At 35.7% G+C, this 18520-nt stretch overlaps 1 protein-coding gene across 4 annotated transcripts in view; it reads right to left on the bottom strand.

Annotated features, from left to right (window-relative positions):
- Positions 1-18520, bottom strand: part of PAXIP1 (PAX interacting protein 1) — an 84164-nt gene that overhangs the window by 43780 nt on the left and 21864 nt on the right. For 3 of the 4 annotated variants that reach the window (XM_072652132.1, XM_072652130.1, XM_072652134.1), the window contains one exon: positions 5347-5997. The exons of the other annotated variant lie outside the window; for it this stretch is intronic. In XM_072652132.1, coding sequence (XP_072508233.1) covers positions 5347-5997 — 651 coding nt within the window. The remainder of the gene's footprint in view (positions 1-5346; positions 5998-18520) is intronic. 4 annotated transcript variants of the gene reach the window in all.

Here is an 18520-nt window from a genome sequence, read left to right as displayed (position 1 = left end):
AACATTGATATTACCATCTGATGTATCAGGTGCCATGTTTACAGCCATTGCAAAACTCAGATCCATGTATAAAATAAGATGTAACCAACAGTGGAGAGAGAGAAAGAGATCTCACAATCTTTCAAGAGATGAAATCAATATTTGCTTAGTCTAGAGCAGGCCTGCACAACCTGTGGCCCACCAAAGGATTTTGGGTGGCCCACAAAAAATGTTGACATCCTCTACATTTTTCACATAGTCTCCAGGGCTGCAGGTTGTGCACTACCTATACTACCTACACTATCTTTAAAAAAAAATAAGTCTTATTTTGCTGAGGAAAATCTTAAGCTGTATAAAACAATTCCTAATAACAACCAGGATAGTGACCTTTAAGGTTCTCAAGAGTTCAGTGCTGCATTGTATCTACAAAGGAAATCTATCAGTCTGACTTCAGTTTCTAAACATCTGAAACTACAATGATTTTAATCTCTACTGTATTTGCTTCATATAGGGTGGAAGAGCTGAGTCAAGTGTACTAAATTGGACTCAAGAGACAAGGTTTCAAATTCTACCCATCTATGCCAAATCTCCTTTCACAAATGGGAAAACTAAGGTCCAGGGAGGTTAACTGACTTGTTCAAAGACACACAAGGACTAAAACCAAGGTTCTGAATCCAGAGTCAGTATTCCTTTCACTGTACTATGTTTACAGGCAAGTCACAACTGCTCTGATCCTCAGTAATCTGTAAAATGAATATAATACCAGCTGCTATATCTATACTCAGACATGTTTTGAGAATCAAATGATATAATATATTTAAAACATTTTGCAAACCTTAAGAAGCTATAAGACCATCAACTATTATTAGTCATCCATCAATACTATGGACCTTACTGTCATCTAGAAAAGAGTCAACGATGAAATTTTACTCTCTATCCATTTTCCTGTCCCTTCAACTCCACTCTCTTCATCTTATTGAAGTCAAACTGTTGAAATTCATCTTGCTGTACCTCATTCCTATCTTCCTGAATTCAGTCATCAAGCTTTGACTGGGAACTTTTTCCTTTATCTTTCTTAAATCCAGACCTCACTTTACTGCCTGGTAATCTTAACATCATGAATCTTCATCTCCACCAGTGCTACAGACTATCCATCTTTAATATGGAAGAATCCATTATTTTCCAAAGTAGCCTGACCCACTTTTGCCTAACAGTAATTGTTAAGCATTTTTTTCTCCTTACATCAGAGACCAAGATCGCCTCTCTGCAACTTCCAATGATTGTTTTGAATTTTCAGCAAGTCAAATGTCTCTTCTACCTGATAGTCCCCTAAATATGTGAATTAAGATTCACCCTATCTTTTCTTTTCCAGGCTAAATATTTCTAGTTGCTTCCAACTGATCTTCACATGGCAAGATCCCAAGGCCTTTCACCATTCTAGTCTCCTAATTATCAATGTACTTCCTAAAACATGATGCCCTCAACTAAAAATGAAACTCCTAACATGGCATGACCATGAAAGAGTCCAGCAGGACCATCTCATTTCTACTTGGCAATTTCTATTCTTAAGTCTTCTGAATCCCTACTACATTCCTTACAGCAGCCATTTCAAACTTATTCCACTCTCCTCACTTCCAAAACTAATCTCCATTCCTTATCCTCCTCACTTTACTACTCTCTACAACTTCTCTTTCCACTTTACAGAGACCAGAGACATCTGACATTTGTTCCCTCAATTCTCTTCCTTTATACCTTCAAATTTCTCTGTATCTTCATCCATATTTTTGCCCTTCCTCACCAACTTAATCCCAATACAAACCATTCCATTCCTTACATTTAGTTCTAAGTAATAGTGAGGTGTAAGATATAGCTATATTAATGGTATATGACATTTTTTTCTTTACAAAGTACCTTACACATATTTTCTCATCTGATCTTCATGACAACCCTGTGAAGTAGATCCCAAATCCTCCTGACTTCTTTTTTAACTTTAATCCACCAGTATACCCTTTTCTTTGCATCTTTAATATTCACTTTGTGATATTAAAGTGTTGTTTTTTTGCCCCAGAGAATGGAAAGAAAATTAACATTTTTAAAAATTAGCAAAAAATAAATACCTACCTTGCCACTGGTTCCTCCTCTGTCTACAAATATGCTTAAGTCTTGTTTACCCTAAAAAGCCTTTCCTTTAACACGTCACTGCCTCTAAAGATACTATATCATCTCTTCTCTTATTGTTAAATGTCTCACAAGTTTTATTTTTGCTAGTTCTTCACCCTTACTATGCACCAAAATATCAACTTCCTGCAATCTAGCTTTCATCCTATAACTACTGAAAGAACCAAATTCAAAGCCCTTTCTCAATACTCACTTTCCTGAACAGTATGAGACTTTGCCACTTTGGCAACCTCCTTCTTCTTGATACTGTATACAGCCTCTTGATTCTTTACACCACACTCCCCCACATCTCTTCTTAACCTCTCTTTCACTACTGTTTGTTCTGCTCTTTTCACATATGGTTTTCTAGGATTTTATCCACAGCCATCATCTCTACATTTTTCCTGATTATCATCCCATTCATTTACAGATGATTCTAGCCTTGACCTCTTTCCTAAGTTTCAGAGACATGTCAACCACCTACCGAGCCTCTTCTTGTTACCCCAAAATCATTAAGTACAAAATTCTCCCCATAAAAAACTTGTACTTCTCTCATAATTTCCCTATTTCTTTTCTGAAATTATTAACACCTTTGTTTTTATATAACATTGACTTCTGGACATATTCCTCCTCTCTACTATTCAGTTAGCTTTTCCTTTTAACAATGATTTAAAAAGAGAAAATTTTAAAAGTTCAGCAAAAACCAATCAACACATTGACACTATCTGACAGTATATGAAATAATATACAACTACTTTTGCAATGAAAGGAGGGAAGTGATTTTTTCAACTCCATTGGGAGGAGGTGTAGGACAATGCTGACCACTATAAATTACACTATCTTCAGTTTTATCATTTTGCCTCCCCTATTTATGAACAGCACTACCATTTTCCTTCCAGTCAAACCTTCGCAAAGCTTTAGTCATTTGTGACTATACATTCCCTGAATGCCCATGGCATGATGGTTGCCAAGCCCAACGGACCCAACCTCTATATCATTTGCCACCAGTTCCCTTTGCTTCCACTCTCACAGTTAGCAATATAGTCTAGGTCCCCTGACCAGTTTTCCTACTTCCAATGCTTCATTCATACTTTCCCTCCACTGTTCACTCTATTGCCATTTTTATAACCAGAAGGGCTTTCCTTAGAGTACATTCCCCTAAGTACCTGGCTCTGTCTTGTCATGTGGCAACCCACAGAAAGATGGATGTACAGAAAGAAAATGCATTGGCATTAATCTGTTCATTTCTAAAATACTGGTACAATGCCACTATTTTCTTCCCAGTTCCTTTACCTCTGTGCAGGCCCTCCAAAACCCCTACTCTCAAAAGGAGAGGTATGGAGTGAGTGCTGTTAAGTATCTTCACTCAGCAATTTTATTTTATGTTTATTATTTAATGATTCAGAATTCTATTAAAGCAAACTTAACATGATGTATAATAAACATTTACCAAGTGATAATTCTTAATGAGTAAACTATCATTTAAATAATGGACTATAGTTTAAATCTTCAAAATTAAGTCCAAGACATTATTCCTCTGCAATTTTAACTCAGAATGACAGAATTTGAAAGTTGGAAAGGACCTCAGAGGCCATCTAGTTCTACTCATTCATATAATGAATGAATATACTTAATACGGGATCATCTGGCCTCTGCTTGAAGAGCCCCAAAGGCTGGGAACTTGATAAAGCAAGCTATGCCACTTTTGGATAGCTTCAGTTGTTAGACAACTTCCTGAAGAGAAGCCAAGCCTTGCCTTTTTACAACTGCTATCCATTCATTCCTCCAGATTCTATTCTTTGGGACCAAAGTGAACACGTTCAGTCCCTCTTCCAAATGAAAACCCTTCAAAATAATACAGCTGTCATGTCCCAAGTCTTCTCTTCTCCAAACTAAATATGACCAATTCCTTCAACCAATCCCACCGTCACAGACTCAAGGATCTTTTGACTTTTCCCATTCTACCTGCCTTCCTCTGAACACCCTCCAGAATAAGAATGTCCTTAAACTGAATACAATAATCCAGAAGAGGACTGATATAGGATTCCCTATTCTTGAGAGGTAAGACTCTAAAAATACTCTAACTTTGTCAGCTGGCACTTCACACTGATAATTTATATTGAGTTCACAGTCCACCCAAGCTACCAAATCTTTTTCAGAACTTGTCTACCCATACCTCACCTGTTTTCGTGTTTATTGTTAACCTTAGAACAAGATTTTCCACTTACCCCTATTGGATTTCATTTTCTTAGATTCAACTCAGTGCTCTAGACTCTCTCGATTCTTCTGAACTCTGACCACCATGCTGTTCATGGCTTAGTAATCACTACCAGCTTTGGGTCATAATAAAAGTGTTAAAGAGCACAAGGCCAAACACAAACCCCTGGCACTCACTAGGCCTTACCCAACACGTTTCCTATGAGTCATTGACTACTCCAAGTTCAGTCATTCAGCCTTTTCTGAATCCACTTGACTGTGTTATTGTTAAATATCTTTTGCACAAGAACAGTAGGAGATGCTGGACTAAAAGCTTTGTTATAAATTAGATTAACCACATTCATAGCAATGCCCTCATCAACTAGTTTAGGAATTCTGTAGAAAAAAAGAAATAAAGTTTAGTCTAGTATGACTTGTTCTTGATGAAGCCATGTCCTCTGTAATTACTGTTTCCTCTTCTAGATATTCACCAACCATTTCACTTGTTTTGCAAATACAGAGCTCTTTGTATTTTATAAACAAATTAATCCAGAATTAATGTAAATATCATATAGTGGCACAAAATTATTATAGTCATAATCACGTACTTAATGATTTTTAACCCCTTGTATCAGTTTGAGTAGAAATAGTAATAATTTCATATCTGTACTTCTCATTTTTAGGTTTAGAAATGTACAGTCATGTTAATAAGAAGATACAATGTACAAGATACATAGTTTTCTATTTAGGTTATTGTGTTAGACAATTCATTTGAAAACTGTTAACTGCTGCTATATTATTTAAATCATAGCTTCTACTTTATAAAACATTAAAAATAGGCTTAAAGAAAATACCAACTCCTCATTACTTCACTGATCTAAATAAATACCGTAAGAACCAATTAACCTTGAAAATAATATGACAATATGCACTATTACTACAAATACGGCTAATGAATATAAAACCTTTCAATGTAAAGTCCATTACTTCGGAATTTTTTAAAGTGCGACTTACATGTGCTACATTTGATGGTCGGTTAATCTGCTGAATATCAGCACTATTAGTAATATTTCTCAATGTCCGTACAGCTGGACTCCAAGTAGCCATCATTTCTGGTCTTTCAGAGCTTTGGAGACCTTGTCCTGAAGCCATTAAATTACTTCGGACATCCGGAGGCAAAATGTTGCTTGGAACTGGAGGGACATTGGCACATAAATTAATTAAACCAGACTCCTTTCCCTGAGGCAGTCTGCGTTTTGCTGCAGAGATCTGTGGAACTTCAGCTGGGGTCCAATTCAAATTTCTCTCTTGTTTTTCAGGTGAGGAGTCTGAGGAATCATCAAACATCAATTCCCCTTTAGATTTTTCAGTGTTTGATTTAGGTGAGAATGGCTGGTCCCCTAATGTGGATCCTTCCTGAGAACTTGCAGGACTGGACAATTTTTCATCTGTGCTGCCTTCATTCTGAGAATCCTGTTCTTCATTTTCAACTTCTTCTTCCTCCTCCTCCTCCTCCTCTTCCTCCTCCTCTTCTTCTTCATAGATAATTAGACGAGGATGATAAAAGCCTTCCTCCTTTTTAGTTTTATCAGATATTGAATCCAGGACCCAGTCTGGTGTCACAATTTTAATGCTTTCTCGCTTAAGAGCACATTCATATTTTTCCTGAGGAGAAAATAAAAAATAAATTAAAAGCCCTACAATTCAGTTTCTCTCCTTTCACTATAACTTGGTAATCAAATAATTTCCTGGAAGCCTGTATAAATAAAAATGGATTACAGTCTTCAAGTCACAATATAGAAGAACCACTGTTATCTATGTAACTCAAACTTACAGTAAAAAATAGTTCTGAGATGATTATATTAAGCTTACCTGCAGAAAGAACCTAAATTTCCATTTAGTCACAGTATACTGAATTCAAAACAAAAACATTGTATTTCAAATGACTAGAGGATTCATCATTTTTTATATTCATGAAAAGTTCAATGTAAAATGAATTTTAATAAAACAAATACTAAACTGAAAAAATGAAAGGCACTTTATATTTAAGGAATTCTATGGCAATTTTTGTTTTGTAAAGGTAGATTTTTACATACAGGATATTTTAATAAAGTATATTGCTTTTAGAAAATACTAAATATATGATAATGATATTCCTTTTAATATCAGAATGTAACAGGATTGGGGAACAAGAGCTAGAAAGAGTTATGTAATGGTAATGGAAAACAAGGAATAGAGTTAGAGAAAAGTCAAAGGCGATTTCATTAATACAAACAATAGAACTTGTGTAAGAAAACTGTCTTCCAACATAGATGGGCACCTTTTCCTGTAACTTATAATCTTAGAGAGTTGCCTCGAGTGCTCACAGGCTAGGTTTGCATAGGATTACACAGCCAGTGCATGTCAGAGGGAGGGCACTAGGCCATGCTGCCTCTCAAGGGAAGCTAGAGAAAATTTAAATTAATTATGGTCACTCAGTTAGTATATGTAACTCTTCCACTTAGGCTCTACCTTCGATTCTCTACTGTTCTTTCTCTATATCTCTACATATGCCCTTTGGTGGTCTTATCCAATAGAGGCTTCAATAAACACCTTTAGAAGGATGACTTCTAAATCTATAGATTTAGCCCTAATCTCTAACTCTGAACTATATTTCAAACTACCTCCTAGTCATTATCACATGAATGTCCTGTCAGCAAATCAAACTTAATACATCTAAAACTGAACTCATTCTCTTCTGGAAGTCTATCACTCCTCCTATTTTCCTATTTCTGCTTATGGTACCATCATCCTCCCACAGCTGCCCAGTCGTTAAAAACCTCAGAATCATTTATCAACATTAATTATGCACACACAATATATAAAACAACATGCTAAACACTGGAGATATTTCAAGAATTGGCAATTTCATAAATGTAAATACTCCCTCTATGTATTGTGTCTTTCTACCTTCACCTAAAATAGAATCTTTATGAGTTTTAGAAAAATATAATAACCAACCCTCTAATGACGAACCACTACAAATAATTAAGGCTGTTGTTGTTTTCTTGAAAAAAGGACAAATCAGTTCATCCCCGGTCATGGTCAAAAATCTTTTCAACATGGTAAAACCCTTCAGGGTGTGCTTTCAAATGTCACTGCCACACCAAAATGAGCCATCAAATTAAGACTGTAGGACAGTGAAGCAACATAATCCCTGACCCAAAGAAGCTTCTAAGCTAATAGGAGAATCTGAGAGACACACACGCACACACACACAACATGAAACAAAGTGGGTAATAAAGTAATTGAGGAGAGGGATCACTTCCATCTGAAGGAATCAGGCAAGGCCTGATATACATGATACTTCATGGCCTGAAAAGAAAGAAGAAAGATTTCAAGAGACAAAAAGGGATTGGGGGAGGGGACAGGAGAGGTCCAGGAATAGATGACAACCTAAACAAATGCAGAGTGGAGAAAAGAAAGGATGAAACTGAAAAATGAATAGTCATAATTTGAAAACTCTGCAAAGGGAAAAGTATGAAATAAAGGTAGCAAAGGTAGGTGTGATAGCCATATGTGGAAGAACTTATGATGTTTTTAGGAATCTGAGAGATATTAAAGGTTTTCAGTCAAGCAAATAACAAAAAGTTAGACCTATGCATTACCAGGATTACTCAGGCAGCAGGAAACATTACTAGGAAACACCAGGATGAGGGAGGACAGATTCAAAACAGAAAGGTCAGTTAGGAAACTATGACAATAGTTCAAGTAAGAAGTATTGAGTATATGGCCATAAAAATATTGCTTAGTTCACAAAAAAAGAAAAAAAAAGAAAGAAAATGACAAATGTTGAAAGGACTGCAGGAAATGCACTACTGGTGGAGCTATGAATTGGTCTAGCCATTATCAAAAGCAATTTGGAACTAGGCCTCCAAAATTACTCAATTGTGAATATACTTTGACCCAGCAATACCACTACTAAGCCTACACCACAAAGAAATCAAAGAAAGAGGACAAAGACCCATACACACAAAAATACTTAGAGCAGTTCTGTTAATAGTGCCAACAAACTGAAAACTAAATGGTTGAACAAATCATGGTACAGAAATGTAAAAGAGTGCATCAGAAACAATGAAGGAAAAAGTTTTAGAGAAATTTTGGAAGACCTGAATGAACTGATATGAAGTGAAATGAATAGAACCGGAAAAACAATTTATCAGTAACAACCTTGTAACAATTCTGCAAGACTTAAGAACTCTGATCAATGCAATGACCAAAAAAAATTCCAGAAGACTCACAATGGAAAATGTTCAGTCATCTCATATATGTTCAACTCTTCATGACCTCATTTGCGATTTTCTTGGCAAAGGTACTGAAGTAATTTGACACTTCCTTCTCCAGTTCATTTTACAAATGAAGAACAGAGGCAAAAATGAGTTAAGTGACCTGCTCCAAGTCACACAGCTGGTGACTGAGACCAGATCTGAACTCAGGAAGATGAGTGTTTCTGACTCCGGGCCCAGTGCTCTATCTACCGCGCCACCTAGCTATCCAGTAACTACCTAATTCCTAAAAGAGAAAGAAAGGGGGAAGGGAACACTTATTAAGTGACTACTATGTACCAGGCACTGTGCTGTGCTTTATACTTATTATCTCATTTGATCCTCCTAATAAGTACTATCATCACCACTTGACAGTTGAAAAAACAGGCAAACAGAAGTTAAGTGATTTGCCAAAGGTCAGAAAGCTAGTAAGTGCCTGCAGCTAGCTGTGAACTCAAGTCTTCCTTGACTCCAGGGCCAGCACTCTATCCACTGTGTCATATAGCTGCCAGAGACTGATGACTAGGAACAGAATGAGAAGTACACATTTTTAGATACGGTCAATGTAGGGATTTGTTCTGCTTGACTTATGCAAGGGTTTTGCTCTTCATTTTTCAACTTGAGGATGGGGAGGGAGCAGGAAAAGAAAATAGCCACAATATATATTTTTTTAAATAAAGTTCAAAATATTTGAGGGTAATTTAGGGTAGATCATACCTTTTTTTTTTTTTTTTCCAATATTCTCAAAAGGCAACTAGGTATAATAATATAAATACCAGGAGGTAATAATTTTAATATTCCTTCCTGCCTGATATATGACCATGAGTGTGTCATTTATAACTTCTGTGGGATATAACTGACTCATTTTTTTTAAGATAGAGGAGAAAATGAACTACAGAGCACAAGCACCTTTAACTAACAAACTGCTGCTGGACCAGATGTTGTCTTATCATGGCTCTCAGATGTTAAATTTACAATTCTACTCAGGAACAGAACAAATCCTTAACCTGTTTTAAAGAAAATCACACCAATGAGTTGAAAGAAGTCACTTAAGCAACTGTATTCCAAAGGGATTATTAAAGTGATAATTATGGAATTATAGGGACATTGGAAAATATCCAGCTTTTAGCAGCAATTCTGTAAGCATAGAAAGCATGCTTCTTTTTTCCAATTAACTCAATCTACCAGCATTTAATATATGCCTACTATGCACAAAGACACTGAACTAAGTACTGGGAATACAAAGAACAACAAAAAATAACCCATATCCTCAAGGAGTTCAGCCTAACAGAGGAGACAATATGAATAGAACTATGTACAAACAAGTTTAAAAGAGGATAAATTTGGGGAAGGGAGTTAAAGAGAATAGCAAAAGGAAGGCACTAAGATTAAGGAAAGTTGGGAAAGGTTTCTTCAAATGTCCAAAGTTAGGAGGTAGAGACAAGGGAAAAACCACTCCAGTCACAAGGTACAAAAAGTGAAAATGTTCAAAGTCTGGAGTAGTGTTGTATGTGCAGAACATCTAAAATTAGAATATAGAACTGCAAACAGAGCTTTTCTAGTGTCCAAATAAAGATGAAGAAAAAAAGGTTAAGGCTAAGGTGTATACTGCTAAATTAAGTTTCTTTTATTTTTCACTTGGATTATGTTGTCAAATAATAGTTAATATAACCATATTTGCCCAAATCAGTTTTTGTTATGAGGAAATAATCATTATCTGCAACAAACAAATTGCAGCACAAACAGTACAAATTAAAATTCTGGGGTTTACAGATATTTATAAATTATTTAGCCTCAAAAGTTTCTATAAAATGGGGAAGAGAAACCCTTGATAGGGAGTGATGACATTTATCCTTCAATGGTCTTCCACATTAGTACACCTACCATAGCAAAGCTAACCATTTTTCTTTATTCCTTTTCAGATTCAGTGCTTAGGGAAATTTTGGTGAAAATGCTGTCCTTCAAAGAAGACAGCGAAAATCATACATAATCATTTTGTTTTGGTCTACCTGAAATTCTTAAGTAATCAAAACTTTTCTCTCCTAAAACGAAATTACCTGCTTTCAAAAGATATTCAGTTCTTTAAGGACTATCACTTTGTGTTCCATACAGACATACCTGTAATAATAAATTGTGCTTTAAAAACTTTTATTTTTGGAAGAAAATCTGTAGTCTGTTTCTGGAAGCCTAAAATGCAATTTTTCTTAACTGATTTTCTAAATGTAAGCATTTTTATTTTAAAGAGACAAATGTCCAAACTGAGAAAATCAAATATTGATTTTCTATTTTATATGATTCCATTTTGTAATTGATTCTATTCTCTAACTGCTAGAGCCATGCCTCTGAACTAAGTTCAGAAGTTCATGACTCCAGAAGTTGCAATTTCTCTGAGTTAATTTAAAATTCAGTTGTCCTATAAAATCACCTTAATTCAAAGAAATATATTATTTCTACACATCTACTGCCCCTGCACACAATTAAGGTAGACTTGCTATCTTACTAAAGAGCCTTGCACATCCATGTACAATTAAGGGAGATCTGCTATGCAAGTGGCCACCAGGAAAATCTGTTATCTCTGCAACATTGGCTGTCCTTTAAGAAAGTCTGGTCTGCTGGCACTGCAAAATAACTAGCCATGCAGGTGGACACCATTAACGAGCTTTCCATAGCAACAAGATGGAAGGAGAGGTTGTTGCTAACCCTGCATTCCAGACTTCTATCCAATCATATTATTTTCCATCATGTATACTACTTTAGACTTAGTAACGAATCATATTATTTTCCATCTGTGATGCTTCCTTATTCTTTGTTCTCTTGTACTTCCCAAAACTATCTAAAAGCTAATATGCCCTATCTCATGGTCTTTTGGCTGACTGAGGAAGTAAGAATCATTTTATTGGTAATTGCTAGCCTAATATATAAATGGAACAGGCTCAGAACTCTGTGCTTCAGACAAAGGGGAAAAGGATTGGTGAAGGACATTGTTTTTCTAAAACATTTTAAGTACTGATAAGTTTTCTTTCATTTAGTTAATGCAGAAAAAGGACTTGAGACTCAAGAAATAATTTCTCCATCTTTTCAGTTGAATTTAAAATGTCACTTTAACTTGTCTTAATTCTAAATGGATAAACTTTGTGATGAATAAAAGAAGTTTAAATTTATAGTAAGTCTACAGTCATTTCTGTTTCACCTTACAACTTTTTCTGCCTGCAAGGTATGATGGGAAATAACTAGAAGATTAACTCATGAGAACAGACTTACTGGTTCTACTTCTGACTCCTGACAATAATTTCATGCATGATATTGAGCAATTAACCTTAGCCTCAGCTTCCTCATTTATAAAATGAAAACAAGTTAACTTGCTGAGTTATCATGATATAGAAAAACATTTCAAAGAGGGCTAATTAATTATATACAACTCCAACAATATATATATGGACACATTAATAAAAGGAAGCTGAAGTATTAACTGAAAAACTAATGAAGGTTTAAGAGAAGAGATAATGAAACCTAACTTTCCCCCAGAGCAGAGAGGTGAGGGACTACTATGACAAAAAATTGTATATGATGTCGGACAGTTTCTACTGGATGCTTTTGCTTAATTGATTTTCTTTGTCCTAAGGAAGAATTCAGGGCATAACGGTGATATAAACACAAAAAGGGTCAATAAAATGTGTTTTTAAGTGCTCCAGAAATTCAAGATGTTTTTTCTATGTCTACCAAAACAGTATTATGTAGTGATAGAAAAGTCATCCCTATAGACAGAAGCATTTTTAAGATTTGTCATTTCATAGTATTATTTTAATTTTATGTCATTTCAATAAAAATATTTACTAAGTGCTTACTATGTGCCAGGCATTGTCCAAATACAAAGAATCAAACAGCCCTACTCACAAGGAGCTTACATTCTAACAAGGATGACAGACATAATAGCAATAAAAAGTGAATAAATACAAATACAAAACAGTTCAGCAGAAGTTAGCTTAAGAGAGAAATAACTAGTAGCTGGGGAGCTCAGCAAAGGCTTCCTGCAGAAAATGGTGCTTAAGCTGAGTCTTGAAGGAAGATAAGGATTCAAAGAGGCAGAGATAAGGTAAGAGTGCATTACAGTCAGGGAAGATAGGCCAGGGCAAAAGCAGCAAGGGGAGATGCAAGTCTTAGTTTGGAGCCAGGTTGTGAAAGGTGTTAAAAGTTAAATAGGAATATATACTTTATCCTAGAAGCAACAGGAAGCAACTGGAGTTGATTGAGTGAGAAAGGGAGTTATGATCAGGCATAGGTTGAAGTAAAATTATTTGTTACCAGCATGTAGGATAGCCTGGTAGCGAGATACCTGAAGAAGGGAGACCAATTAGGAGACTAGAGCAATAATCTAGGCGAGAGGAGACAAGGGCCTGAACTAAGGTGGTAGCCGAATGACTACAGAGAAGCTGTATAGAGAATGGGCCTGAGAGCTTGATAATCTTAAAATCTTAAAAACAATGAATTCTTATACTGGCTACACGGTCTTAAAAGTATACATTCATAAAAATGGCTAATAATTTTCTCAACTTTTCTTTTTTAATGAGCATACTTTTGAATATTAGGGCATAGGATCAGAGAAATAAATATTATATTAATGACTTACTGGTAAGCACTAATTGGCAAATAAATAAATATCTATGAATTTCAATTCAGAATAATTCTAAAAGGTTAAAAATCTGCAAATAACAGATTCATGCTTCCAGATTAAGTAATTAATCTTTCATTGTTCAGTTTCAATCACTTCACAGAAGAATCCAGAAATATCTGAAATTTTTTTTATCTATAATAATACAGGAGATGAATCTTATGTCTAAGTTGCTAATAAAACCTAGTAAAGAGTATAATGTACCTTAGGACATATAACATAGGCCTTATTGTCTTGAAAGACGCCATTATCATATTGAAGACCAATTTGTTGGGCTTCTGAAAGTCTTTTTTATAACTGTGTTATCATTTATCATCAAGAAATCATTAAGTACTCAGATTCCCAGACAAAATCTAAGTAGTTAGAAGTCACTAACATGACACCATGTCACTGACATAGAGGAATCAAGAAACAACTGAGACTACTCATTCCTCCTCTCATCACAGGCTTAGGAAGGTGGGGATGAGCCAATCAACTACTCTGAAACTGAATGCCTGCTGATAAGCCAGCATGACATGGTGAATGAACACTATTACCACCTAAAGGTTACCCAATCTATATAGAACATCAGAAAACAAATAGATGGGGATTACCGATACAGAATTGTTCCTAGATACCACATAGTTCTACTTGTTCCTTCACTTATGCCTTCCCACTCTTATGACTCCCCACTACAGCAAAGAGCTGCTATCCCATTTCACAACCAGACCCTCCCTATGTATTAAACTATCATTCAATCCTACCGTTTTACCATTTCTAGGTCTTCAATGCTATCATCTGGCCTCCAGGTAGAGTAACTGGGTTGGACTAGATGGTCTATAAGGTTTCTTTCCACACTAAGTACATTTATTCTATACCCCTGGTAGCTAACTTTCTTTAGTCCCAGTTTTAATAAGGAAGTTGTATTATCTCATTCCTCCAAGTGTCAATAGGAAGCTACTGGGTTCCTATAGAGTAAGAAAAAGTAAAAAGATGTAGCCTGGGAAATTAAAAGGACAAGGAATGGTTTGCCCCTACTAATCTGAACAGAAATTCTGTCTCTGTTTAAATTTTCCTGGGCCAGGCCGCTTCTGTTAAAAAAGAGAAGATAAAAAAGGGAAAAATGCTCAAGATCTCAAAAAAGAAAGCCAAAGCAGTTGGCTTAGGTTTCTATTTGCTAGATATCAAAGCTGTCAATAGCCATGTGAAAAATGCTCCAAATCACTAATAATCAGAGAAATCAAAATTAAAGCAATTCCAAGGTTCTATGTCACACCTGTCAGATTGTCTTAGTCAACAAAAAAGAAAATGACAAATTATGGAGGTGCTGCAGGACAAGTGCATACCAAAACACATAGCTGATGCAGGTATGAATTGATCCAGCCATTCTGGAAAGAACTCTGGGCCAGGAAAGGTGGTGCATACCTGTCATACGAGATATGAAGGAATAAATTAGTGAGAATAAGGAATACTTGGGTTCAGGTTCACTAAACTGCAGTAAGGCTGAAGACCATTGGTTGGGTTACCACACTAAGTCTAGCACTAATGTGGGCAAAATGGCCCAGGTCTGAAATGAAAGCCAAAGCTTTTGTGCCGATCAGCAGTGGAATTAGGCCCCAAAGTAGTCACTGTTACTTCCAGCCTGGATGAAATAAGGAGACCTAGACTCAAAAAAAAAAAGAGGCAATTGGAACTGAACCTCAAAAGTCACTAAATTATTAATATCCTTTGACAAAGCAATACCACTGTCACATTAGGCACGTACCCCAAAGAGATAAGAGAAAGAGCACAAGCATGCATATGTACAAAAATACTTATAGCATCTCTACTAATAATGCCAAGGGACTGGAAACTAAAGAGGGTGCTCAAAAACTAAAGAGGGTGCTCAACAATTGAGGAATGGTTGGAAAAAATCATGGCACATGACTGTAGTAGAATACTACCATGCCTTAAAACACAACAAAGAAGTCAACTTCAGAGAAACATGGGAAGATTTGTTTAAATTGATGCAGAGTTGAGTAAACAGAGCCAGAACAATTTATGTAACAATAACCTTGGAAAGACAAACAATTTTGAAAGACTTAAGAATTATCTGATCAGCTAGGTGGCACAGTGGATGCAGTGGAAAGGTAAGACTCCAGGCCTAGAGTCAGGAAGATTTGAATTCAAATGTAACTTCAGACACTTACTTGCTGTGCAATCCTGGGCAAGTCATTTAACCTCCCTATGCTTCGGTGTCCTCAACTATAAAACGAGAATAGTAACAACACCTACCTCAAAGATTATTTCAAGGATCAAATGAAATATGTGAAAAATACTTATTAGCACAAAGTAGGCACTATATAAATGCTTATTCCTCTCCTTCATTTCTTCCTGATAAATGCCATGACCAAAACAATTCCAGAAAACCCATGATGAAGAACATAGTCCATCTCCTAACACAGAACTCAGGATGCAGAATGAGACACTTCTGAACATGGGCAGTATGGGTACCTGCTTTGCTTGACTATGCATATCATTACATGGATCTTGTTTTTTCAATTTGGGGATGGCGAAAGACAGCAATAAGACGAGATGTTTATTAATTGAAAATATAACAAAACTTAAAATTAAAAATAACAGCATTGCATCTGGACCTGGTTTGGAATCAAGCTACATAAGTCTGTGGACAATTAAATTTCACTCATTTATACGAATTTATAAAATGGATTTATATAATGGATTTATAAAACATCCATTTTCTACAAATGCACTACACTAGGTGCTGGGACACAAAAATAAAAACAGCATAGACCTTGTCCCCATGAGCAGGTTCAAGAAACATTTCTTTCTCTGGGCTTCAGATTGCTTTCGTAAAATGAGAGTTAGGCTAGATTCACCCCAGATCAAAGTCTGTAACTGCTCTTCTCTCAAGCTTAATACTATTTCAGCTCTCCTCTTTATAATTTTATGTCCTTGACCTCCCAGTTTTATCAACTTCTTTAACTCTCATAACTTACATTCCATTCTATCTTAGCATCCCCCACAAACATGTGAACACCTTAAACCTCACCACCATCCCAAATTATTCTATGCCCTAGAACTCTGATAGTATTCTCTTTGATCATCATGTCCAATGATTCCATCTCTCCCTGGGGCTTACATCGCCAGTCCACCATTTCTGCTCTAGTCTCACTTTTTTTCTCAGACTTGATTGTACTATTAAATCAGTAAAGGATACAGCATATACAGGATATCCCAAAAATCCTAATGCAGTTTTAAGTTTTAATAGCTTGATAGCTATTATACCAGCTATAATAAAGTATTTAAGCTCTACTAGCTTAAAACTACTCCAAGACTTTTTGGATACCCTGTATTGGTCCTCCACCCTTTATTACTTTGTTCCCTTATGCTGTCAGCTTGACCAACTGCTTTTTAAGTAATGGAAGCTATTAGAGGAATCCTACAAATGGACAGACTAGATCAACTACAAATAAATTTTAAATTCAATATCAGCCCTCTCTGCTTCTTGGTAGTTTAGTCTTAGCAGACTAAAAAGCTTGCCAAGGGGCTAATCTATAACGCTCCCAAAGTAGTTGTTACAAATTTCTTAAGTTTCCTGTGTCCCTTCCCACCCCTTTAACTCTAAAGATGACCTTGCTTATTAATCTGAAAAAAAATCACATCATCCACAAACTCCTTTTCCACTATTCCACACCTTAAAATTATACATCATCTGTACTGATCCTCTCGTTCTTTGCTCCAGTTTGAGGGAAAAAAAGTGTCTTCCTCCTTGCCAAGGCTAACTTTCTGCCCTCTACTTATAGCATTGATTCCATGTTCTCCCATCAATCATTCCTACCTTCTTTCATTTGATTCTCTTCCAATCTCTTAGACTACGAATGTGCTCAAGGTGTTCCTACTATAAAGAAACCATCATGTAAGCTTACTCTACATTATAAGGCATCTTGTAAACCTTAAAAAGTACTCTTTAACCTTTTTTACAAGAAACATGATATCTTAGGGTCAGGAGACCAAGACATGAATTCCACCTGACACGTATCAGATATGTGAACATGAGTAAATCTTAATTTGAGTCTCAATTATCCTCATCTATAAAAGAGAAATGGTAACACTTGCTAATACCTATTTCAAAGGACTGTTGTGAGGAGTGTGTTTTGCAAACTTTAAGGTACTATAAAAATAAGCTGACAACACTCACTGTCATTTCCATTTCCCAAATCTTCACAGAAGGGTGGGCTCTAGGTGGAATTCGGAAAACCTAGAAAGACTTATATGAGCAGAACCAAGAGAACACTGTATAAAGTAACAGCCACAATGTGTGATGACTCACTTTGAGAGGCTTAGTTTTTCTCAGCCATGCAAGGATCTAAGACAACTCTGAAAGACTCTGGATGAAAAATGCTATTTACCTCTCAAGAAAGAACTTTGGGCTCTGAACGCAGATGGAAGCAAATTGTTTTTGTTTTGTTTCTTCTTTCTCATGGTTCTTCCCATTGGTTCTCTTCGTGACAACAAGAATAATGTGAAACTATGTTTCATATGAATGTACACATAGAGACTAATCAGACTGCACATCATCTTGAGGTAGGAGGAGTGGGAGAAAAATTTAAATTCAAAATTTTATGGAAGTGAATGTTGAAAACTAAAAATAAATAATTTTTTAAAAAGAAAAAATTTTTTTTTAAAAAGGCACAATTAGTACGGAAAAAAAAGAGTAGGCTCTGATTCACTATACTGAAACTGCTCCCTAAGGTTATCAATGATCTAATAATTGCTAAAAACTGAAAATCTTTTCTCAGTTTTCATCTTCATTGACTTCTTTACTGCTTTTGACACATTAATCATCACATTCCTCAATATTCTTTTTTCTCTTCTGTGATACTGATATCTCTAGACTTCTTTATCTGTTCCTTCTCCATGTCCTTTACTAGATCATCTCCATTTCCCTAAATATGGGCATCTTCTGAAGTTCTGGTCTTGAGACTACTTGTCTTTTCTCAACTCTCTAAATCAAAGGGGAAGAGGGGACAACATTTTAAAAAATATTTTTATGATTGTACTTCAGTACAGTTGGATTCTTTTGAAACCCTACAAACTTTATTTATTTAAAGATATTATTCTGAGAAGAGATCTACAGAATTCACCAGACTACCAAAGGGTTCCCCTATGCTAAATAATCTCATCAGTTCCCAAGAATTAAATTAGTTCTATATAGATGACTCAACAATTGATA

Source organism: Notamacropus eugenii, chromosome 3 (genome assembly GCF_028372415.1).
Source record: "Notamacropus eugenii isolate mMacEug1 chromosome 3, mMacEug1.pri_v2, whole genome shotgun sequence".
NCBI lineage: Eukaryota > Metazoa > Chordata > Mammalia > Diprotodontia > Macropodidae > Notamacropus > Notamacropus eugenii.
This window is presented reverse-complemented; position numbering and strand designations above follow the sequence as displayed.